Below are 21,174 nucleotides of genomic sequence, written 5' to 3'. Positions count from 1 at the left end.
AGAGTTGGAAGATTAAAATTCAAATATTATTATAATCTTATATTTATATATGTATATGTAAAAATATTAATGGGGTGACATCACTTTATTAAATTATTATAATATAATGGTGTTATTTCATTTTTATATCTATATGTACGTATATAGATATATCTATTATAATAATAAGGTGAAAGATCATATAAAATCCTTTGAGGTACATTTTATATTTTAACTCAATTATTTTATGTTTCTCAAATTATTTATTTAAATAGCTCATGCAGGTCCCACAAATGTATCCTGTTTTCAAGTTGTTGGGTCCTCAACCTATTTGCCCAGTAATGGTGATGCTCCTACCTAATTATTTTCTAACAATGCTTCCACCCCTTCGACGTACTTCCTACAAGGAAATTTTCCATAGTTAAATTATATTATCATAATAAATTATTTAATCATAAATAATCATAATAGTTAACCATCTTTTCAATTCCATGAATTCGTGATATGTTATCTTTACTTGAAATTATAACAACTAACCATCTTACCATTCCACAAGATTATAACAAATTAAATTGCCAACTGACTTCATATGAACCTCAATGGCTATATTTTAAATTAGGTCAAAAATTGGGATGTAACAAAAAACGTGATCCCTAAATGCATCAATATGCATCAAAACTTAAAAATGTGCCCTCTAGATCCAAACATATAGGCTAGAACTGTCATTTTCTAGGCATTTTTGGTAAAAACATGGCTCCAAAATGGATATATATTGGTCATTTTAAATAATGATTGTGGTTGATTGATAGATCAATGTTAGTAAATTAAATAATGAACTAATCTTAGAGAAATGTGAAACTAATTTGAAAAAGTTTCATACTGTTACTTACATTTTGTGGTGATAAAATGCAGGACAACCCATACAGTCTTTTAAGTTCTTCCATACAGTATCACCCGCACCCACACATCTATATGACAAGGCCTCATCTCTACCCGTATGAACTTACCTCTCTCGCACACCAAAACCCTATATGGTCAAGCAATGTACAACAAATTTTGCATCTAACAACTTCAACTTTGTTGATGTTTAATAGGTTCAGTCTGATAAACCTATTATATATGTGCTCTTTATATTTGAGATATAAGGTTATGATTATATGAGGAAAAAAAAAAGACATGTCTATTTATGGCCTATTATCCATATATAAATCTAAGAGGATGTTGCTTTTGGAACACACATACCAAAATATATGGCAGTGTTATTGCATTTGTAGCGGTTTGAGAAAAATAACATGGTATGAGGGCCGCCTACAAATGTAAGAAGTTTATAATATTGAGACAAATGAACTGGCAAGTCGATTGATGAATGGAAGATGTGAGAAGACAGTACTAAATAGTATGCATCCCTTATAAATGCATGCTAAGTAGAACTCGATTGATGAGAAAAGGACATTTCAAAAGGAGCGGTTTCAAATGTGTAAAAGTTGTCAAATGATCAACTGCCATTCACATATTCTATTATCTTGCCAAAAGAATCTCTTCAAGGAAATATGTTGAAAAAGACATCTGACAGAAGAGGACAATGTATGAGGCTCTAGAATAGAACCATAAATTGCAATACACAATGAACAAAGGAAAACCTTAAGAGATGTGTGCGTTGAAGCTGCAATGCTAGAGCCAAAGTACCTAAACGAGGGCAAAGGCATAGATGGTTGAAAGGCCAAGGGGTTGCCAAAGCCAAAGACAATGAGACTCGATACTGATTATTGGGCAATGAGTCGAACTAGCTAGATGCACAAAACTAATATGGAGGAAGACAAGTGAGGCAGGAGTGCTGAAATAGAACTGACCTGACTCAATTCATAGGTCTATGAACAGTAACCTATGTGTGCTCTACTCCAAGTGTTTTATTTTGGGTCAGTGATGTGTCATTGTTACTATATACAAGTAAAAATCTCATAAAGAGAATGGGGGAGATTCATAGTGTATTACTCATAACAGTCACCTTGCCTAAAGGATGATTATCATATCATATTATATTACGAACATTAATCAAGAGAAATAACCAAATGTGCAAAGTAATCTTATTGACTTTGGGGGTCTTAAAATTTTTGAAGGCAATATGTGGTGCTGATAAGATATGGTAGAATGGACGAATGAATCTATAGTGAACCATTATTTCTACAAAAAATGAATATATTGACGCAACACATAAGGCTAAGGATGAAGTAAAAATAAAATAAATATCAAATAGGGAGACCCATGGATGGTATGACCCTATATAGCACGATATGTGCAAACAAAACAATGCTTGGGGTTCCGTGCAAAGTCAGTGAAACACTAAAAAGCTATATATATATATATATATATATATATATTGTTATAGTAAGGTTCGCTGGTTACATAATTATGATTGAAGAGTGCATAACCAATAACGATAAGGTATACATGGACACTCAAATTAATTAAAGTAGTTGAATACATACCACTTCCACAATAAGGTGGAATGAAGGGATACGAATGTAAGGTGATAAAGGCATCGAGGAAAAAGAGGGAGATTGAGATCAGAAGGAAGCTAACATTTCAGGCAACCTTGAAAGAGAGGGAGTAGATAGAGGATATGATTCAGCCTTCGATGATCTTGATCACATTGATTCAGAAAGAGTAAACCATGTTGAGATGGATTCTTCAGTTATCAATAAATTGTAGAAGACAACTATGATTCATGAATATACCTTATGACTATGTGATTTTAATGGGCTTAACCTCCATGTACATCATGAGGAAGTGACAACTTCCAAATCATGTCACTTGTATTTGCATAAGTTATTGTAAGGTGATGATCTTACAATAACTTGTATAATGAGATTAAACAAATTGAGTATCTGGTGAATGTCTTGCATCTCAACATTTTGGAAGACCATTACTCAAAGGATATTGGGTGAATATCATTGATATTCTGGGAGGCCAATACTCTTGATATTAGATGTGATGTTAAACCTTATTTTGAATACTTGGTGAATATCATTGATATTCTAGGAAGCCAATACTCTTGATATCAGATGTAATATCAAACTTTATTTTGAGTACTTGGTGAATATCATTGATATTATGTGAGGTCAATACTTTTTTGATATAAGATGTGATATCAAATCTTATTTTGAGTACTTGATCAATATCATTGATATACTAGAAGACCAATACTCATGATATCAAATGCGATATTAGATGGTGGAAATCTTCTAAGATATCAAATGAGATATCCTTAAAATTGTTATTTGTAATATTACGTTAAAGTAATATTTATTTTATGTGGTTATCCTTCTAAGCTAGGAGGGAGTGTTGATGTTTGATAGCTTCAGTTGGATAAACCTATTATATATGTGCTCTTTATATTTAAGATATAAGGTTATATGTTTATATGAGAAAAATTAATATAATATATATTTATATAATTAAATTTGTTATTATATTAATTATCTGATTAATGAATAAACATGTCCTATGAAGGGACATGTGTATTCATGGCTTATTCTCTATATATAAATATAAGAGGATGTTGCATTTGGAACACATACCAAAATATATGGCAGTGCTATTACATTCGTAGCAGTTAGAGAAAAATAACAAACTTCCTATCCAAGATCTGTCTATAGGAAGTGCTCACTAATGCTTCTAGTGTCGTGATTAAAAGGTTCTTATTCAATGTATATCCAATCAATAATACCGCTTGTACAGTGTTGACAATAATAATTATGTTATATATGGTCAAGCAATGTCATAAAATAAATTCCCCATACAACTTCAACTTCCTTCGAAGATCTGTCAATAGGAAGTGTTCACTAATCCTTTTGATCTCGTGATTAAAGGGTTACGATTCAATTTATATCCAATTAATAATATCCCTTGTATAGTGTCAACAATAATAATGATGTTTTGAGCCTTACCAGTAACATGGATTGTAAATCAATGTAGAGAGAAAGAAAACCTTAGAAATTAATCGCTATAAATGTGAAAGCTTTATTTTTAGATTAAATCTTTATGCACAATTTTGTCTTTGTCAGAAGACTAGACAAATTTGAACAATGAAGCACAGGTAAAATATTAGAGTGATATTTCCAACGACAGGTTAGGGTAAGCAATGAATCCCATGGATACCTTAGAATACATACTAGAAAGGGTCTTCCACATTTGAAACTATAAAATGCCATGGCCTTCTCATTTGTAAAGGGTTAGAGATTTTAGATTCATTAGAGAGTAGATTAGAGATGAGTAGAGCAAGAGGAGACTTGCTGAAATTGTTGCCATAATGTTGTCAAAGTAATTGTTGATTCATTGTTAGTCTTCATGGTGGATTACCTGTGTTGCTTTGGAGTATTGCATTGTTTCTTCAATTCCTCATTTAGAATTTTATTTCATGTTATGTATAAATAGAAGTAGCTAGATGGAAGATATTGTTAAATGGTGATTAATGGTGAAGCTATTGTCCATACCTTTTTGGTATTTGCTAATTGTAAGTAACTGTGGAAGGATACTCTAGGCCTAAAATGCAAGTGTTTAACTTACATTATAAATGTTCATTTAGATTGCGCCTTCGTAGGGTAATTGTATGAATATTGACAATGTGAAAACCATTCTTGCATCCTTAGAAGATAGCACCCTCCTATGTCTAGTTAACACTGCAAAGCAAGGATTGGTTAGAGGTTCACTCCATCATCAACATTGTCTTACATTCTTAGAGTTAGGTGGAACTCCTAAAATCTTTCTCCTCTGCAATTTATTTGGTTGGAAGTGGTTGAAGCTGTTTAAGTCAAGTTGATACCATTGAATGAGCAGCATAAGTCCCTATGTGATAACCGACATATGACATCACAAATCTGAGTGAAAGTCCACAATACGAAGGAACCTTGAGGTTGTCTCATTTGATTATACAGTTCAAACATACTGTTTAGCATATGAGCACCCTTATTCAAGAAAGAGTTGGAGATTTGGTGTTTCATCCTAGAGTACTAACTATTCAGTTTTGTATGTTGTAGTGGAACAAAAGTAAGCATCAAGTTTGTAAAGTGCATATTAATGAAAATGGAAATCCTTCCTAAAGAGAGGAAGTGATGTGTGCAACACCCAATCTTAAATTAGTTTGAGCAGATATGTTTTGGAAATAAGAAAGGCACTTCCCCTAAGTTGAGAGGAGAGATTATATTTTACATATTGTGTCTAAATACTTCATTTTGTCAGTAGTGTGTCTACGATCACTTACAAAATATTTAGCCAACAGATTGCAGATTGGATATATTTAAATTCAAATTGAAAAGAGTCATAATTTTCTTTTTTGAGTTCACATGAACCCTAATACCTAGATTAATCAATGGAGATAAGATTGCAGATAATGCTAGAAATTCTTTCTATATATATGTTAAATGTGTCCAAGATAGACTTGGCTTACAAATACATGAAGATAGATAACTAATGACAAATATGTTGCAAAATGGAAAATACAATTGCATAAACTATTATGCACAAGACCCATCACAAATAACAAAATGACTAAGACCTAATCCCATGGAAGTAGATGAAAGTTTGAAGCAAGTCTAAAATACATTGCAAAACAGCAACAACAGACAACCATCGGACAATAAAATATTCACACAATAACATGGATGTCATGCAACTCCATGCAACTAAAGGTACATGACCTTGAAGCTCATTCCGAAGCATTAGTTTTCTTGTGCAATTGGGAAAATAAGCTTCATCCTCGCTTTTGCAAAACCAAAAGAGTTTCTATTCTCTAGGTTTTGCAAATATTAGGTTATTTGTCTTCAAATATAACCACTTTAATAGTAGTACGCAGAACAATGTTGGCTAGGGTTGTGGTTGTAGAATAAAACATAATGCTCTTGAATGTTGAACAAACACCTAGCAATACATCTCATTTAGCATGGTCAAATGGCTAGAAAACAAATTCATGACCATATTAATGGTGTCCATAAATCCAAGCATGTTGGGTTGAGAAGAACCTATGAAATCCTTTGAAATGGTGACAGACTTCAACTGATGTATTAATGAGATATCACCATAATCATCATTTAAGTTACAAGTGTACAATTTTGCACTCTTCATTTTGAACAATAATTTTTCAGTAGGAAAATCCCTTTTGGAAGAGTCATGGCATTCCATCTGGCCAATAATGGTGCACTCAGTCTTATAGGGAGTAGGTTGTTCAGGCAAGAATGTCAAAGTTCAAGGTTGGATATATTTCACGACTCTTACCACTAGTTAGGGATTGAGGTTTGGCCTGAGGCATATTGGGATAGTAAAGTTCAACATTCTAACATGAATAAAGAACAAGCAGGGTTTGGAAAAAGGGTATACTAAAACAATTAACTTTGATGCTCCAACAATTTGTGTATGCTTAGAAAATTTAACATACCTCCATACTTAGAACGTTTTGGGAGCTTAGGTAGATATACAGGGAATGAAAGGAGGCAGGCTTGGATGAAGTGGAATATGGGAGATTGGAAATAGGCCTTTAGTTCACAAACACAATTTAATTAGGAAAGGAGACATCAAAATAAAGACCAAACAATCTAAGAAGTTATCAACAGAGTCAAAACATGGAAAGAAATAACCTTGACCTTCAATTACTAAAGAATTAGAAGACCAAACCATCTCAAAACTTAAACAACTCGTTTGTAAGAGATTTTACCTTTCAGTGTGGGGAATATAATCTACTTATGAACCAACTATTCTTTAGAATCTAATAAAAATTAGGAACTAGGAGATTCTTTTGAGGAAGAACCTATTGAAGAAATTTAAATGTAGTTTAGAGCAAGGCTATGTTATGGATTAAATAAAATCTACCCAATGATGTAATAACAATATTTATGAAATAAATGAAGAACGGTATTTGAACTGTGCTTGTCCCATTCTAAGAACACTATTATTTGGTCATTGAATGATTAAGCTAGAGTGGCCGATTTGGGAACTTTATGGGTTTTAAATATCTTTCCCTTGAGGAAGTAATCACTAGATGTCGAAGGATAAGTATGGATAATGTGAGCATAGTAAATCGCGATAATTAGAATCTAGGGGCACGAGCAAATGCTTACTGTGCTACAGCTATTACATTAGACACCATTCTGAACTTGTTGCTTGAGCAGCAGCTTCATTAGAGCATTTGATGAAACGAAAGGATTGCCCAAATGATTTAGATCTAGCACTTGGAGAGAAGATAAAAGGAGGAACCCTCTTAGCAATACACTGATCTAGATGGACCCTATGCTGATTTAGGTTTCTTAGCTCAGTTGGAAGCTGATCATTTGGTTCACAATTTGGCTAAAGAACTAATGAAGGTAGCACAAACTTGTATAGTACTTATTTGGGAGGATTGGGCAAAATCACAACTGTTGGAAATAGAGGTATTTGGAGCTAAGGAATATTTTTACTACTCCATTCTTTAGTGGGGAGCCTGCCAATTGATAGGAGAGACTTCAGGATGGTGGGAGTACCAAAAATGAAGCTAGGACTCACAAAAGAAAAATCCATGTGCAAGTTGTTTCAGAACTTCACTTTGGTGAGAAGATAATGGAGTTTCAGAACTTGAAATTGGGCATGTTAACAGTGACCTTATTCAACCTGGGCCATCTTTTTCTGACTTTTTGACACAGGGACAACCAACCATCTCAAATTGTTTTTATTTTTTACGTTTCCAAAATGTATCTGCTCAAAGTCGGGGTAAATGAATGGTGGATGGATGTTTTTGAGGTGTCTCCAGTATGTGTCTACTTCTAGCAGGATAGGGGATGTATCTATAGGGAACATGGCTTTTAAGAGAAGATTCCCTCTGGCCACTACTATTACAGTTACAATTATTATCAGAGATATTGCCTTGTAATTTTTATTTGATAATGAACATTGAAAATTTAAATTAGTGTGATTAATTGGGGAAGTTATTGTGTTTTCAGTCTGTTTCCCTTGAGGAGGTAATGGCTAGAAATTGAAGGATAAGTATGGATAATGTAAGCATAGGAAATCATGATAACTAGGATCTAGGGCCTTAAGTAAATACTAGCAAAGGCAATACAATCTCATTAAACACCATTTTGAACAATTGAAGAAGCAAATGGGTTCTCACTAGGTTGAATATAAGTAGTGGTAATATGAAGCATAGTTTGAAGACTCTCTTAGTATGCTTCAAGACTCTTCAAACTCCCAAGTCCCTGAGCTGGCTGAGCTCAGTCAATGAGATTTCCATGCCAAGTCTGGATGAGTCTTTGAGAGTACTTGGCCGAGTCTTGCTCTGAGACTCCCAAGAATGTTAAGCTTGTACTCCAAGTCTTGAGCTCCAGCCTCCAACAACCATGCTTTTCTAAGTGAAATTTCAACTTTTTTGGTCACGTCTTTCTCTTATTCACCCATTTCACCTCATGAAGCATCAACATAGCAAGAAGACGATTTGAGATTTAGCATCTGAAGTTGATGAAATCATCAAACAAAAGCAGCAGAATGGGATGCAGTGGAGCATTGACAGACATTATTTTTTAATGTGAATATATATCATGACATTCGAGTGTGACTAATATTGGACAATTAATATAGCAGTTTTGTTTATCATATAATATAAGATGCTCTGTGGCATATTTCATTATTTTGAGCTTAATTACTGTTGCAACTATGTCTATATTTCAAATTTTTATATGTTTTTGTTTGGACAAAGCAAAATGAACCTAGCCCCAAAATATTTTGACCGAACTCTATTTGAATTTTCTTAACAACTAGCAAGTCTGTTTGAAATAACCAGCTTTCAAGAGCCAAACATTGTATCAGGATACAAATTGTTATGTCTTAAAGAAACTGCTTTTTATTACGAAGTTTAAAAGCTATTCAGAAAAAAGGCAAAAAGTTAATTTACTTAAGTCTTTTTAATTCCATCTGTATGCTTTTGGTGATATATATATATATATATATATATATATATATATATATATATAGCCATTATAAACCTTTAATGCCTGGTTTATTTGTTATAGCTATGTTCAAGACAAAATAACTGGATATGTTTTATTTTAATTTGTTAGGTAGAAGTTACAGTTTATTATAAAAATTTCTAACGTGTGTCCTGTTATTAAATTGTAGGGAATAATCAACCTGGACGCATGGTAGTAGGTCAGACTTTCACAATTGGTAAGGTTTTTGCTCAGCACATCAGCTCATAGTAAATTCTCAATAGTCCAAGAATATTATAGCCTATACATATCCAAATCATCGGATTTATGAAAATGAATGTAAGTTGTGGGAGTCGATCCTTTTGTTGTGAAATTCAATTCTTTTAAGCGCAAATCATGTCAACATTTCTCAGGGTCAAAAAGTACATCTACAGTTCTACTGTAGTACACAGGAATTAGAAGGAATACCTGCTGTAGGACCTATGCAATAATAATACAATCAATAATGAAATTGTGAATCGTATAAATTTCACGCTTTAAGGATCATGCCATTTCTTGTTTAGCAAATAGTATGTAATTCAGAACACCACTTCCTGGAGAGCCTTTAACAATGGTACAGTATAATTCTTGGGGTTAATTCGGTCTACATAAATACTCCTTTCTAAATTGATTATTTGTACCAGTGCATTTCTCTAGAATTATTTTTTATTAGGAGGGTCCATTTGCCTGGAACACCAGTGACTTTATTGCTAAAGCTAAGGTTCAATCGGTTGACTTTGATTCCAAGCATATTGTAGCCTATACATGTCCAAAACATCAAATTTATGGAATGGAACAGAGGTTGTAGTTATTGTGGTCTATCGAGCGTCAAATAATTTCTTGTGCATGGAAAGAACTAAATAAATGTGGTAAAATCAACATAACTGCTCATGAGATCAGGAATTACATCTTATGTAACATACAGAGAAATTAGAAGGAATTCCCTGTACAAAACCCAAGAAATAATGACACGATATCTACTGAAACTGTGAAGTGCATATATGTTACTCTCTAAGACTTGTTTTTTCCTTTTAGCAAATAGTATGTCCCTCAGAATATAAATATACTGCTTCCTGAACAGCCTATAACAATGGGAGTATATAATTGTGAGGCTTAATTGGGCTTGTACAAATACTGTCTATATCGATTATTTAGTATCTACACTCTTAGAACTCTTTTCTGACAGCAGGCATCATTTGCCTGAAACACCACCTACATTGCCAAAAGTTCAGGTTCTTTGATCAAGGTGATAAAAAATTTTAAAATTGTGCAAGACCTGGGTATTCACGTTGAGTTGGCTCATTGAGACATGCATAATAATAATTTTTATTTTCTAAGGCATTGACATGATGCTCAATTGTAAAAAAGTCTGCATTCATAGCAGTGATTTGTTCTTAACTGTAATCATAAGGTTTTAGATGGCTAAGAGTGCTTCAGAATCTCATCGTTGACAACTACTAATAGTATACGATATAAAGGAAAGGCAGCTGTTCTTTATGGGTTTAGCGTGGTGATTATATAGAGAAGGTTAGAAATATACAGCACAGTTTATTCCAGATATATATAATTTTGTTGGGAATGGAATAATAACAATTGTGCAAAGATCCGCTACAAATATACAACGGAATCATAATACAGACTTTACATGACTCAGGAAATAAATGTCCACCGTGCTATTTTGTTTTGATGAAGGTTCTAATCGCAAGAATTTGGCTAGTTATAGTTTGCAAGTGCAATAACTTAAATGATAGTTTGCGAGTGCAATAATAGTTTGCAGTGTTCTTTTGGTTTCGGTTTTCTCTTTTTATCATAATTTTACATATCTTCCAAATTAATTCTTATCTTTTTCAGAGCCCATGCTGACACTTGACGGCATTGATCATATAATGTGGAGTGACAACTGGACAGTTGTTACAGCTGATGGTAGCTTGTCTGCACAGTTCGAACACACTTTATTGATTAGAGAGGACGGCGTAGAAATTTTAACACGTTGCTAAAATAAGCTCTCGATTTCAGATCTGTTGTAATGGCTTCTCAGCAGGAAGAAGTGACCGATTTACACTATAAAGCCAAGCAGCCTTGTTTCAAATGTTTTCTTTTGTTGGCCCGTTGATCGTTGTGCATTATAAAATGTAAATAGTGGACCTTTGGAGTATCACTCAACAGGAGTAAAGCCAGTCTGAAATTTCAGTGGCCTGTAAAATTGGTTTGGGCTTTAAAACAAAAGCCGGACATGCATGAGTCCAATGGTGAACTGCTTACGGCTTATGACAATCGGTTTTACATCTATGTCAACTAAACTTTGTTGTGATATATCATTCTTTTCCATTAGAATTAGAAGATTCGGTATAAAAGCTTTTTTGGATGGTAGATATCGGTAATACCTTGTTTCAAAGTTATGATAAGAATTAAAATATATTGCTTGGTTTGCAGTAATCCATAGGCTTGTAATTCAGATGCAAATTACATGGTGAGAGAAGTAGGAAAGGAACATATCCGTGAAAGAGCCATCCATGGGATGTAGTGTTATCAGAGTAAGACAATATGATGATTCGCAGTGACAAGTTATTTCTAGTCCTATTTTTGGTAGGATGTTGCGTGTTTAGAATTTCAAAGTGATCAAAGAGCAGAGAGAAAGCAAGTTATTTGACTCGAGCATTCACAAAATTTGAGTTTCTGAAATTTGCAAATTATCTTAGTGCTCAAGTTTGAAGAGCTAAAAGGAATAAGAGAAACTCGTTGATTGAAGGGTTGCATAATTGAATAGTTTAGAAAAGAATTGTTGAAGAACTACCGATACGGTTGTTTTATTTAATAGTAGAGAGATGATGTTAATGTAATTTTTTTCTTTTAATCATTGTTAATGTAATCAATTGATGGTTGATAGTTGATGGTTGAAAGTGGGCTGTATTGTTCAATGAGATGGACCTTTCTAAAAATGCTAATTCTTTTACTGATAATCACTTACTGCACAATTATCAAATCAAAATGAAAGATTACAACAGTTTGAGCTTCAGCTTATATGTTCAATCACCATAAAAAATCTGAGCTTCAGCTTATGCATTCAATCACCATTCCATACATATGCAGACAGCCTCTTACAAATACATATTTCATAACTCGCAAAGTTGGACCTTTTGAAAGACTTCCATGCATAATTTCATAAAAACTTTTTTTTTTTCCATGGAGGATTTTATTTACAAGGTCATTTTAGTTTTCTGGTGCAAGAGCACTAGTCTTAGGCTGAACCTCTTTCGTTAAAAAACCCAAAAACTGAGGGGTATTCATTCTACTTATTTCATCCCATTTCTTATTAAAACCAAAAAAAAAATTGGGGTTAAAAAAAAAATCAATATAAACTTCAACAATTTAATGTTTAAATTTATGAAACAAAAAGAAATTAAATTAGAACTTAAAATAAATAATATTTGTATTTGATAAAATTATAACTATTTTAAATATTTATATTAATACCACATTGTAAAATTTAAAATTTAAATCTAAATATTTTAGATATAATATATAAATTTATTAATAGAAATATAATACATAATAATAATGGGATAGGGTAATCGCACTAAAGACGAAACAAAGTTAAACTTATTTTTTTCAGATTCACGAGAATGTAGTGATTTTTTTCCAATTTTTTTGTTGTTTTTTACTACAAATTATGCAGATCATGAAGATCAAATGCAATTGGTCAACTTTACAATTTGTAGTAGGGAAGATAGTTGTGTGCATTAAACGAATCCACCTTTCATGATAGATGTTCTTTAATTATAATATCAATGTTGTCAAATGTCTTTCGATGCCTCTATATGAATGTAAATGACATGGAGGCAAATTATGATGTATACCTATAAAACACAATAATGAAAAGACAACATGATTTTGAACCAACATTTTTTAATATTTCATTAATTTTTAATTCATTTAAATGATTTTAGCTTTCATGATCGATATTCTTCCATTATAATGCTATCAAATGTCTTTGGATGTGTTCATATCAATATAAATGGCACATGTAAAAGTTATGATAATGTATGCACCCTAAAAAGATGTAATAATGATGGGGCATAGATTGATATCAGTGAACACTCGTGGAAACAACTTTTTAACATTTTTATAGGCTTTTAGAATTATTTTTAGGGAATGTTTACTTGACCTTGCTAGGAATAATGTATTTCAACCTTTGATTTCTTATTATTGTTTATCTACTTATTAATGTTGATTTTTTATTTTTAATTGGTCCATGTAATTAATTATGTATTAAAGACGTCTTTTATGGAGTCACACTTTGAATTTTGTCTTACATGTAAAATGACATGGATGACAAGGCTTTTATTTCTTGATATAGTGAGTCACTTTGTATGAGTTGACTAAAGTCAATATTATTATTTAACTCATGTTGAACAATTACTAAGGAGCCAAATTTGGAAATTGTCTAAACAAGTGAATTTGTGCATGTTCATGTTTCTTCCATGTCAATTTCTTCTAGGGAAAATTTCCAACTTTTTCGCTTTGCTAATTTTGTCAACTAATTTATTAATATGAGTTTAGAGAGGTTTCTTAATAAGGGCAATGTTATTTGTAGTTTAGGATGATTTTTTTTCGCAAATTTTTTCGTAGATATGTGTATAATGAATGATATCCATTGAACATATACTTGAGTATTTTCTTAATAAATCCTTGTGAATAAAATGCAATGTGAAGTTCAAATACAAACCTAAATAATATCAATAGTTTGTACTATTTTTTGCAAAATTAAGAATTGGTCCACTTGAAATATTTATGCATCATTCTTGCAATACTGTACAGTCATTAATAACTACACTCCCTTGTTACTGTATAAGACCTTTTTTTTGGTCAACAAACACCAATGTACGGTCATCCTAGCAAACTATTGATTCCAGAACATTATAGTGGTATCAGAGCTTCGATCCTACTAGCTTGTGGATAGTGAATGAGAGTGTATAGCTCGAAGAGAAGAACCCATTCTGTTGATAGAATGGTTGCTGAACCGAAACCCACAGCTGTCGAACTTGTGGCACTACTGAGAGAACTTGGGGCGAATTAGACACAAATCAATGATACTCAACGACTCATGGAAGAAACTCAAGAAGTTGGGAGATAATAAAATATTTGGAGAATAAAATGGTTATAGCACAGACTCGGTATCGGGTAAAACAAACCCTCATCTAGCACGCTCTCGACTTTCCATGCCATTTTTTCCCCCACAGATGAAGGCACCACTCAAAGGGGAGTAACCAAACCTTTGAAGAAATGCAAAAACAACTAAGAGAAGATTGGAAGAATGCAAATTTGGAAGAAGATCTATCCTACAAAGGTTACGTAGATCTGGGAATGAGATATTCAGGAGGCAGAAACAGAGGATATTTTAACGATGATCTCAGGAAGAAGTTGAGTAAAGTAAATTTGTCTCCATTTGATAGATCTAGATCCATATTTACGCAAGCATGGATAATGAAGGTTGATACTTATTTCCAGCTTAGTCCTATGCTTAAAGAAAAAATAATTAAATTTATGACATTACACTTGGAGGGAGTTGCGCATGAATGGTGGCATCACGACACCCTCACATTAGGGCATGATCAAATAAACACCTATGCGATATTCACTAAGAGATTGATAGATTGATTTGATGGTAACGATATATAACTCAATTTCACAGGTTTGGCACAGTTGAGGCAAATTGGATCGATTGACCAGTACATGGCGGAATTCTAGAAACTTTGTTTTAGTCATAGACATTTTTGAAAGAAGACAGATAATGCTCTTCATGGACAGACTAACAAAACCACTAAAAGGTTGGGTAAAAGGGTTCAATCTTGCCACCCTGTCGAAGGCCATTAAGAAAGCACGAAGTATGGCATCATCATCAGCATCATCCTCTCGAGATTATTCACACTCCAAACCACTGATGTTTCTAAGGGATAACGATAAAAAACCTTTGCCAAGAAAGTTGTCATTGGATGAAGCTACTAGATAGGAGCTCCAAAGGAAGAAATCGTGTTTCAACTACAAGGGAACATGGGAACCTGGGCACAGATGCCTCGGGAAAGAAAAAATCCACTAAATAGAGGTTGAGTCTAATGATCATGAGGAAGAACATGAAGATATACTCTTCGAAGAAAACCAACCCCACAAGGACACCAAAATAGTTACTTTAAACCGTACGGAAAGAATTACAACATTGGTATGGCACGGAGGAATTATTGCCCTAGTCGATAGCCCAAGGTGCATAGTGTTTCGTGTATAGGGAACCCTTCAAGGACAAAGGGTTATGGTGATGCTTAACATCGAAGCTACTCTTAACTTCATAAACTCATCTCTAGTGAAACGAAGAGGTCTACTTATGAAGATGCATGTATGATTTCAGGTCAAGGTTGCTGGAGGGACTCTTCTTCCCTGCACACACATTGTTCCTCAGCTAAGTATCACAATGGTGAATCACACAGTGACCGAGGATTTCTTCATAGTGGACCTTGATGATATGGACGTTATTCTGGGCGTACAGTGGATGGAGACACCTGATGAATACACTCAAAGCTTCAAACAAATGGACTTCACTTTTGTGGTAGATGGAGAAAAGGTTATTCTCCACAGAATGGCAAATGGGGGTTCGAAGGAAGTTTATGTGCATTGAATGGAGGCAATAATTTGCCGTGATGACGTTGCTTGGGTTGCACACTGTTTTGTGTCGACAGAACCTATAAAAGGGCAATAGACACCTTCCCAGGATGATGATCTCCAGAATAATTTGGGTGATCATGATAAAGTTTTTATAGATATTCCTCTTGACATACCTCCTCATCAAGGGTTTCATCATACTATTGAGTTGTAAGTAGGAGCCAAGTCAATCATAACTACTCCCTATCGCCATCCTAAGAAAATCAAAGATGGGATTAAAAAGACGATTTAGGAGCTATTGGAGAAAGGATGGATCCACCCCAATTTTAGCCCTTTTGTGTCTTCAGTGGTATTGGTCAAAAAGGAGGATGGGATGATGCGCATGGGTGTGGACTACCATGCATTGAAGAATAAAACAATAAAAATAGATACCCCATTACAAGGATAGAGGAGTTGTTGGATGAATTACATAGCATAGTATATTTTTTGAAAATAGATCTCTATTCTAGAAATCAGCAAATATGCATGAGGGAAGAAGATGTGGAAAAGACGACCTTTTGTTGGCACTATAGGCATTACAAGTTCCTGGTCATGTCGTTCAGATTAACGAATGCACTTGCTACATTCCAATCATGTATGAATCACATCTGCAATGAACAATTGCGTAAGTACTTACTGGTATTTTTTAATGATATTCTTATTCATGGCAGGACATGGGAAGAACACCTGAAGCATCTAGATGAAGTCTAGTGGATTATTAAGGATCAATCCTTGTTTGCCAAGCGATCCAAGTGTAAAGTCAGTATAACAAAAATATTGTACCTAGGATACATTTTCTATAAATATGGAGTTCAAGTTCATCAAGAGAAGATTTGGGCTATCCTTGATTGGCCTCCCTCAAAATCACTCATAGAATTGCAAGGGTTTTTCAGATTGTGCAATTATTATAGGAGGTTCATTCATTGATTCTCTCATCTTAGCACACCCTTAACAGATTTGACAATGAAGGGTTCTTTTCAGTGGAATGAAAAGGAACAACTCACTTTTGATAAGCTGAAAGAGGTAATGAGCACTTGTCCCATACTTGCATTACTTGATTTCACTCGACTGTTCATTCTTGAGTGTGACACATTTGGAGAGGGCATTGGCGCAATACTAATGCAAGATAGACACCCCATAGCCTATGAGAGTAGGGAGCTTATGCAAATAGAATGCTTATATTCTATTTATGACAAAGAGATATTGGCCATCGTACATAGACTAACCAAGTTCCGACGGTATTTGGTGGGTGCCAAGTTTGTCGTTCATATCGATCACAATAGTCTGAAATATATTCTGGAGCAATAGGACTTGAACGAGAGCTAACAAAAATGGGTAAGCAAGTTTCAGGCTTTTGATTTTGACATTGGAACAATGTGGTTATATATGCTTTGTCCAAGAAACCTGCCATCTTCTTACTAACCCAGATTTCAGTTGACTAGAAAGCACATTTGTTGGTAGAATATTTCAAAAACACATTGCATATGAGCTAATGGATGGCAATACCCAAGATGATCGATACAAACTTGTGGATGACATCATTTACTATAAGAATCAGAGATTTTAAGTGCTGGAATCCAAATTGAAGTAAAAAATCTTGAAGGAGGTACACGATTCACCCTTGGCAGGACACTTGGGCTTCCTCAAAACTTACATCTCAGGGAGAGGTTTTCATGGAAAGGTCTTAAAGGAGACATATTGCAATATGTAAGAGAGCGTGCAATCTACCAAGAAAACAAATCCGAACATACTCTACCCATCGGGTTATTGCAACTTTGGTCAATTCCAAAGTAGAAGCGGTAAAGTATCTCGATGGATTTCATAAATGGACTTCCCAAGGTAAATGAAAAGAATTGTATCTTCGTAGTGGTTGACACACTGACAAAGTACACACATTTCTTCGCCATTTCCTCAGATTTTTAGGTTGCACAAGTTGTTGATCTATTTTTTAGAGAAGTCTTTTTACTGCACGGGTTACCTTGAAACATTATTAGTGATCGGGATGGGTGATTTATCAGTATCTTCTGGACAGAATTGTTTCGGTTGATAGGGACAAAATTGTCACCAAGTACTAGTTACCACCCTCAAATGGATCAACAAACGAAGATTGAGAACAAGTGGCGCGAAGGTTACCTTTAGAACTATGTTTCGAGACAACAATAGGTGTGGATCAAATAGATACACCTAAGGGAATATTCTTACAATACCATATATTATATGTCCGTTAGGATGACACCATTCAAAGCTCTATATGGATACAAACCCCTTTCCTTCATTGACACAATTTTGGGTGACACCTGCACACCAAGGGTGAGGGCCTGGCTTCAAGAGAGACAAGACATCTTAAGATGCCTAAAGGAAAACTTACAACATGCATAGAATCAACAAAAGATGTATGTTGACAAACATTGAATAGAGAGGAGTTTCAAAATAGGAGACTTGGTCTATCTCAAGCTCCAACATTACCAACAATCCCCATTGAAGGAAAAGAGAAAAGAAAAATTGAAGCCACAATTTTATGGCCCTTTTCGTGTAGTTTGCCGCATTGATGAAGTCGTCTATGAGCTGGAACTTCTAGAGGGAAGCCATATTCATAACGTTTTTCATATTTCCTACGTGAAGAAAGTCATGGGATAGAACATTGTGGTAGCTACAGAACTTCCACCACTCAATGAAGAAGGAAAGCTCATATTGGAACCAACCGAGATTATTGAAGTACATGAGAAGACCTACAAAACTGAACGATGAAGGAATATTTGGTACGTTGGAAACATTTTTCGTTGGACAATGCAACCTAGGAAGGCAAGCATATTCTACTACATTCGACATTGCATTTTCTTGAGGACAAGCAAAATTTGGGACGGGAGAACTATAATATCCCTGTCATAAAATAGATTATTAATAAAATCGTTGTTTATGGGCCAATTGATTTAAATTATCTCGGACCCATTTTAGTTTTGTTTTCATAGGTAAGTGTGGTTGTCGGCTATCTTTGTACACCCTTGGAAAGTGTTCCCGATGAGTACTTAAGCACTACTTGTAGGTAGTCATAGGTATTTAATTTTGATTATTTCTTTGTACTGCGAATTCTAGTTGGGATTCTCTATTGTTTGCCATTTCAGAAGTGAAAGATCTTCCCTACTTGGTTATTCTGATTTTTGTGAGATTCAACCCTCACTTTATTTTGTCCCATGTAATACTTTGCTTGGATCTAGCATATCAGAGCACCATCATATTGCAAATTAGAGAAATCATTGTGTTTAATGTGATTAATCTCTCTTGGTATTAAGAAATATGTGGCAAGCATTTTATGTAGTTTCTTTGCATATTATACATTCAGTTGCATGCATTATCGTACACTCCGAACTCCATACATCACCTAGTGCAAACCTCCATTCGGCAAACAACATAGTCTTCAACCGAATGACATCCTCATTTCCTACTGTACGACCTCCATTTCTCCATTGTATAGCCATACTCTTGCACTATTCATCACCGTACATACACAGTACAAACATTTTTGTCTTGCATTTTGTCACGACAAAATATAGGTAATTGTACAAAGCCCTTTCAACTTAGTTTCACATTTTTTTGAGTTTAGTTTGTTATTTAATTGGTTAGTATTGATCAACCAATCAGTACCAATTGATATAATGAATCATTTTACTAAAGGCCTTTGTCAAGTCTTTTTCATTTTTCTTCTATCGAGCCTTTGCTTGATTTTTGAAGCCTTCATCATTCATTATTTGCTTCTTAGTTTGTATTTGTTTGTTTTTAGTCCTTTAGTTTTGCTCATGTCATGCCTTTCGATTTACCCTTAGATTCAGTCTAACCTAGAGGTCAATCGGAGTTGTTAGTCAAGAGTTATACCTATTTTAGTGCTCAAAAAATGGACCTTTTTGATGCAACAACACAGATTAAAAAATATGATGTTATATTTCTAATTTGACTTTCATTTTTTGATAAATATAACTTAAATTCACTATTATGTTTTTAAGTTACTTTATCTTTAAATTTTTAACTTAAAGTGACTATAGTGCACATTATGTTATAATTTTAAGTTGAGTTTACTTTTTAATTTTTCACTTAAAGTGACTATATAACTATATAGTTTCAGTTTAATTTTTGATTTTTAAATCAAATGCTCATTTAAATGTTACTTTTCAAATGATATTTATGTATTGTATTTATAAATATGATATATTAATATTGTTTATGACTCATTTAGTAACATTTCTATGAAATTAAATTGAATAAATGATTTTAAGTTATTAAAAGTGAATCTTTTATATGCAATTACATGTAAAATCCATTAAAAGTGGATACTTTACATGTCTTTGCATATAAAATTCAACTTGTTATCAAAAGTGGACCTTTTTGATGTAATTGCATCAATAGTGAAGTTTTCATGTCTTTGCATCTAAAAAGTGAGATGTAACTTGAAATATGCAAGTGACCCAAAAAGGTCTATTTTTTCTTATCTCATATTTTAAAACATGCAATAGCACCCAAAAGGTGTGATTTTGATGAGATAGATTTTTTTTAAACATGCAAGTGACCCAAAAAGGTTTGTAGGTCTGTTTTGACCAAAAACATGTTTTAATATATGCAATGACACTCAAAAAGTCTGATTTTGAAGAAGAACATGTCTTTGCCCTCCGAGAACCCGTTTTTGGAGATTGTGAGAGATTTACTTGATGGTTTTGCATGAAATTTTCTCCAATAGGGTCATTTTTACTTATCAATAGATTTTTTAAAATAAAAAATGGATATCTTGCTAAAAAATGTTTTTCCAAACTTCCTCCAAGAGCACGTTTTTGGAAAATCTTCAAAAAATACCATTTTTTGCTCATGTTTTTGCCCAAAGAGAACCGATTTGGCATTTTAAGTGTTTGTCATTACATTGTGATACACATTTTCAAGATTAGCAGCCAAAATGTTTTTGTTCCATATTTTTTTAAAATCGCGTTTTTACTTAAAATGCCCAAAAAAATGGGGTTTTAACCCACTTTTATGCATTTTGAAGCTACTTTTTTCCATTTTGATCCATGTATATGCATTTGCTGAAGTCTTTTTTGCATTCACAAATCAAAAATGACTCAAAATCATGTATTTCTTGGCCACATTTTTGCGAAAATGGCCTAGATTTTTGCATTAAAAAGTCATGTTTTTGTTCAAAAAAACTCAAAAAAATGCATTTCTAGCCCATACCTTTGATCAAGAGGGATTATTTGAGTTTCAAATGCATAATATTGTCTTTGGAGACCATGTATTTGGCACTCTCATGTCAAATTCGACCCTTCATTGCTCGTTAATTTTTTTTAGATGCAAGTACAAAAAAAGTCGAAAGGTTGTTTGAAAATCTAGATTTAAGGGATAATTGGTCTTAAGTCTATTAAACTTTCTATTTTGGCTCTAACCTCAAGTAAGTGGACATTTTCAAGCTTGCTCATCAATTCATGTTTATCTTGTTGTTTGCATGCATATTATTGCTTGATGATTGTCATTTGTCCATATATAT

At 33.6% G+C, this 21,174-nt stretch overlaps 1 protein-coding gene across 4 annotated transcripts in view; it reads left to right on the top strand.

Moving 5' to 3' along the window:
- The window catches only part of MAP1D (methionine aminopeptidase 1D), a 294,689-nt gene extending 283,386 nt beyond the window's left edge, over nt 1-11,303 (top strand). For all 4 annotated transcript variants that reach the window (XM_089797260.1, XM_089797259.1, XM_089797261.1 and 1 more), the window contains 2 exons: nt 9,115-9,162; nt 10,815-11,303. In XM_089797260.1, the coding sequence (XP_089653386.1) occupies nt 9,115-9,162; nt 10,815-10,960 (194 nt within the window). In that variant the 3' untranslated portion in view covers nt 10,961-11,303. The remainder of the gene's footprint in view (nt 1-9,114; nt 9,163-10,814) is intronic.
- The last annotated feature ends 9,871 nt before the right edge of the window (nt 11,304-21,174 follow it).

Source organism: Cupressus sempervirens, chromosome 8, assembly GCF_028749045.1.
Source record: "Cupressus sempervirens isolate cs-2001-9-10 chromosome 8, ASM2874904v1, whole genome shotgun sequence".
Lineage (NCBI taxonomy): Eukaryota > Viridiplantae > Streptophyta > Pinopsida > Cupressales > Cupressaceae > Cupressus > Cupressus sempervirens.
Note: the sequence above shows the minus strand (reverse complement) of the source record. Positions and strands in the feature narration are given on the sequence as shown.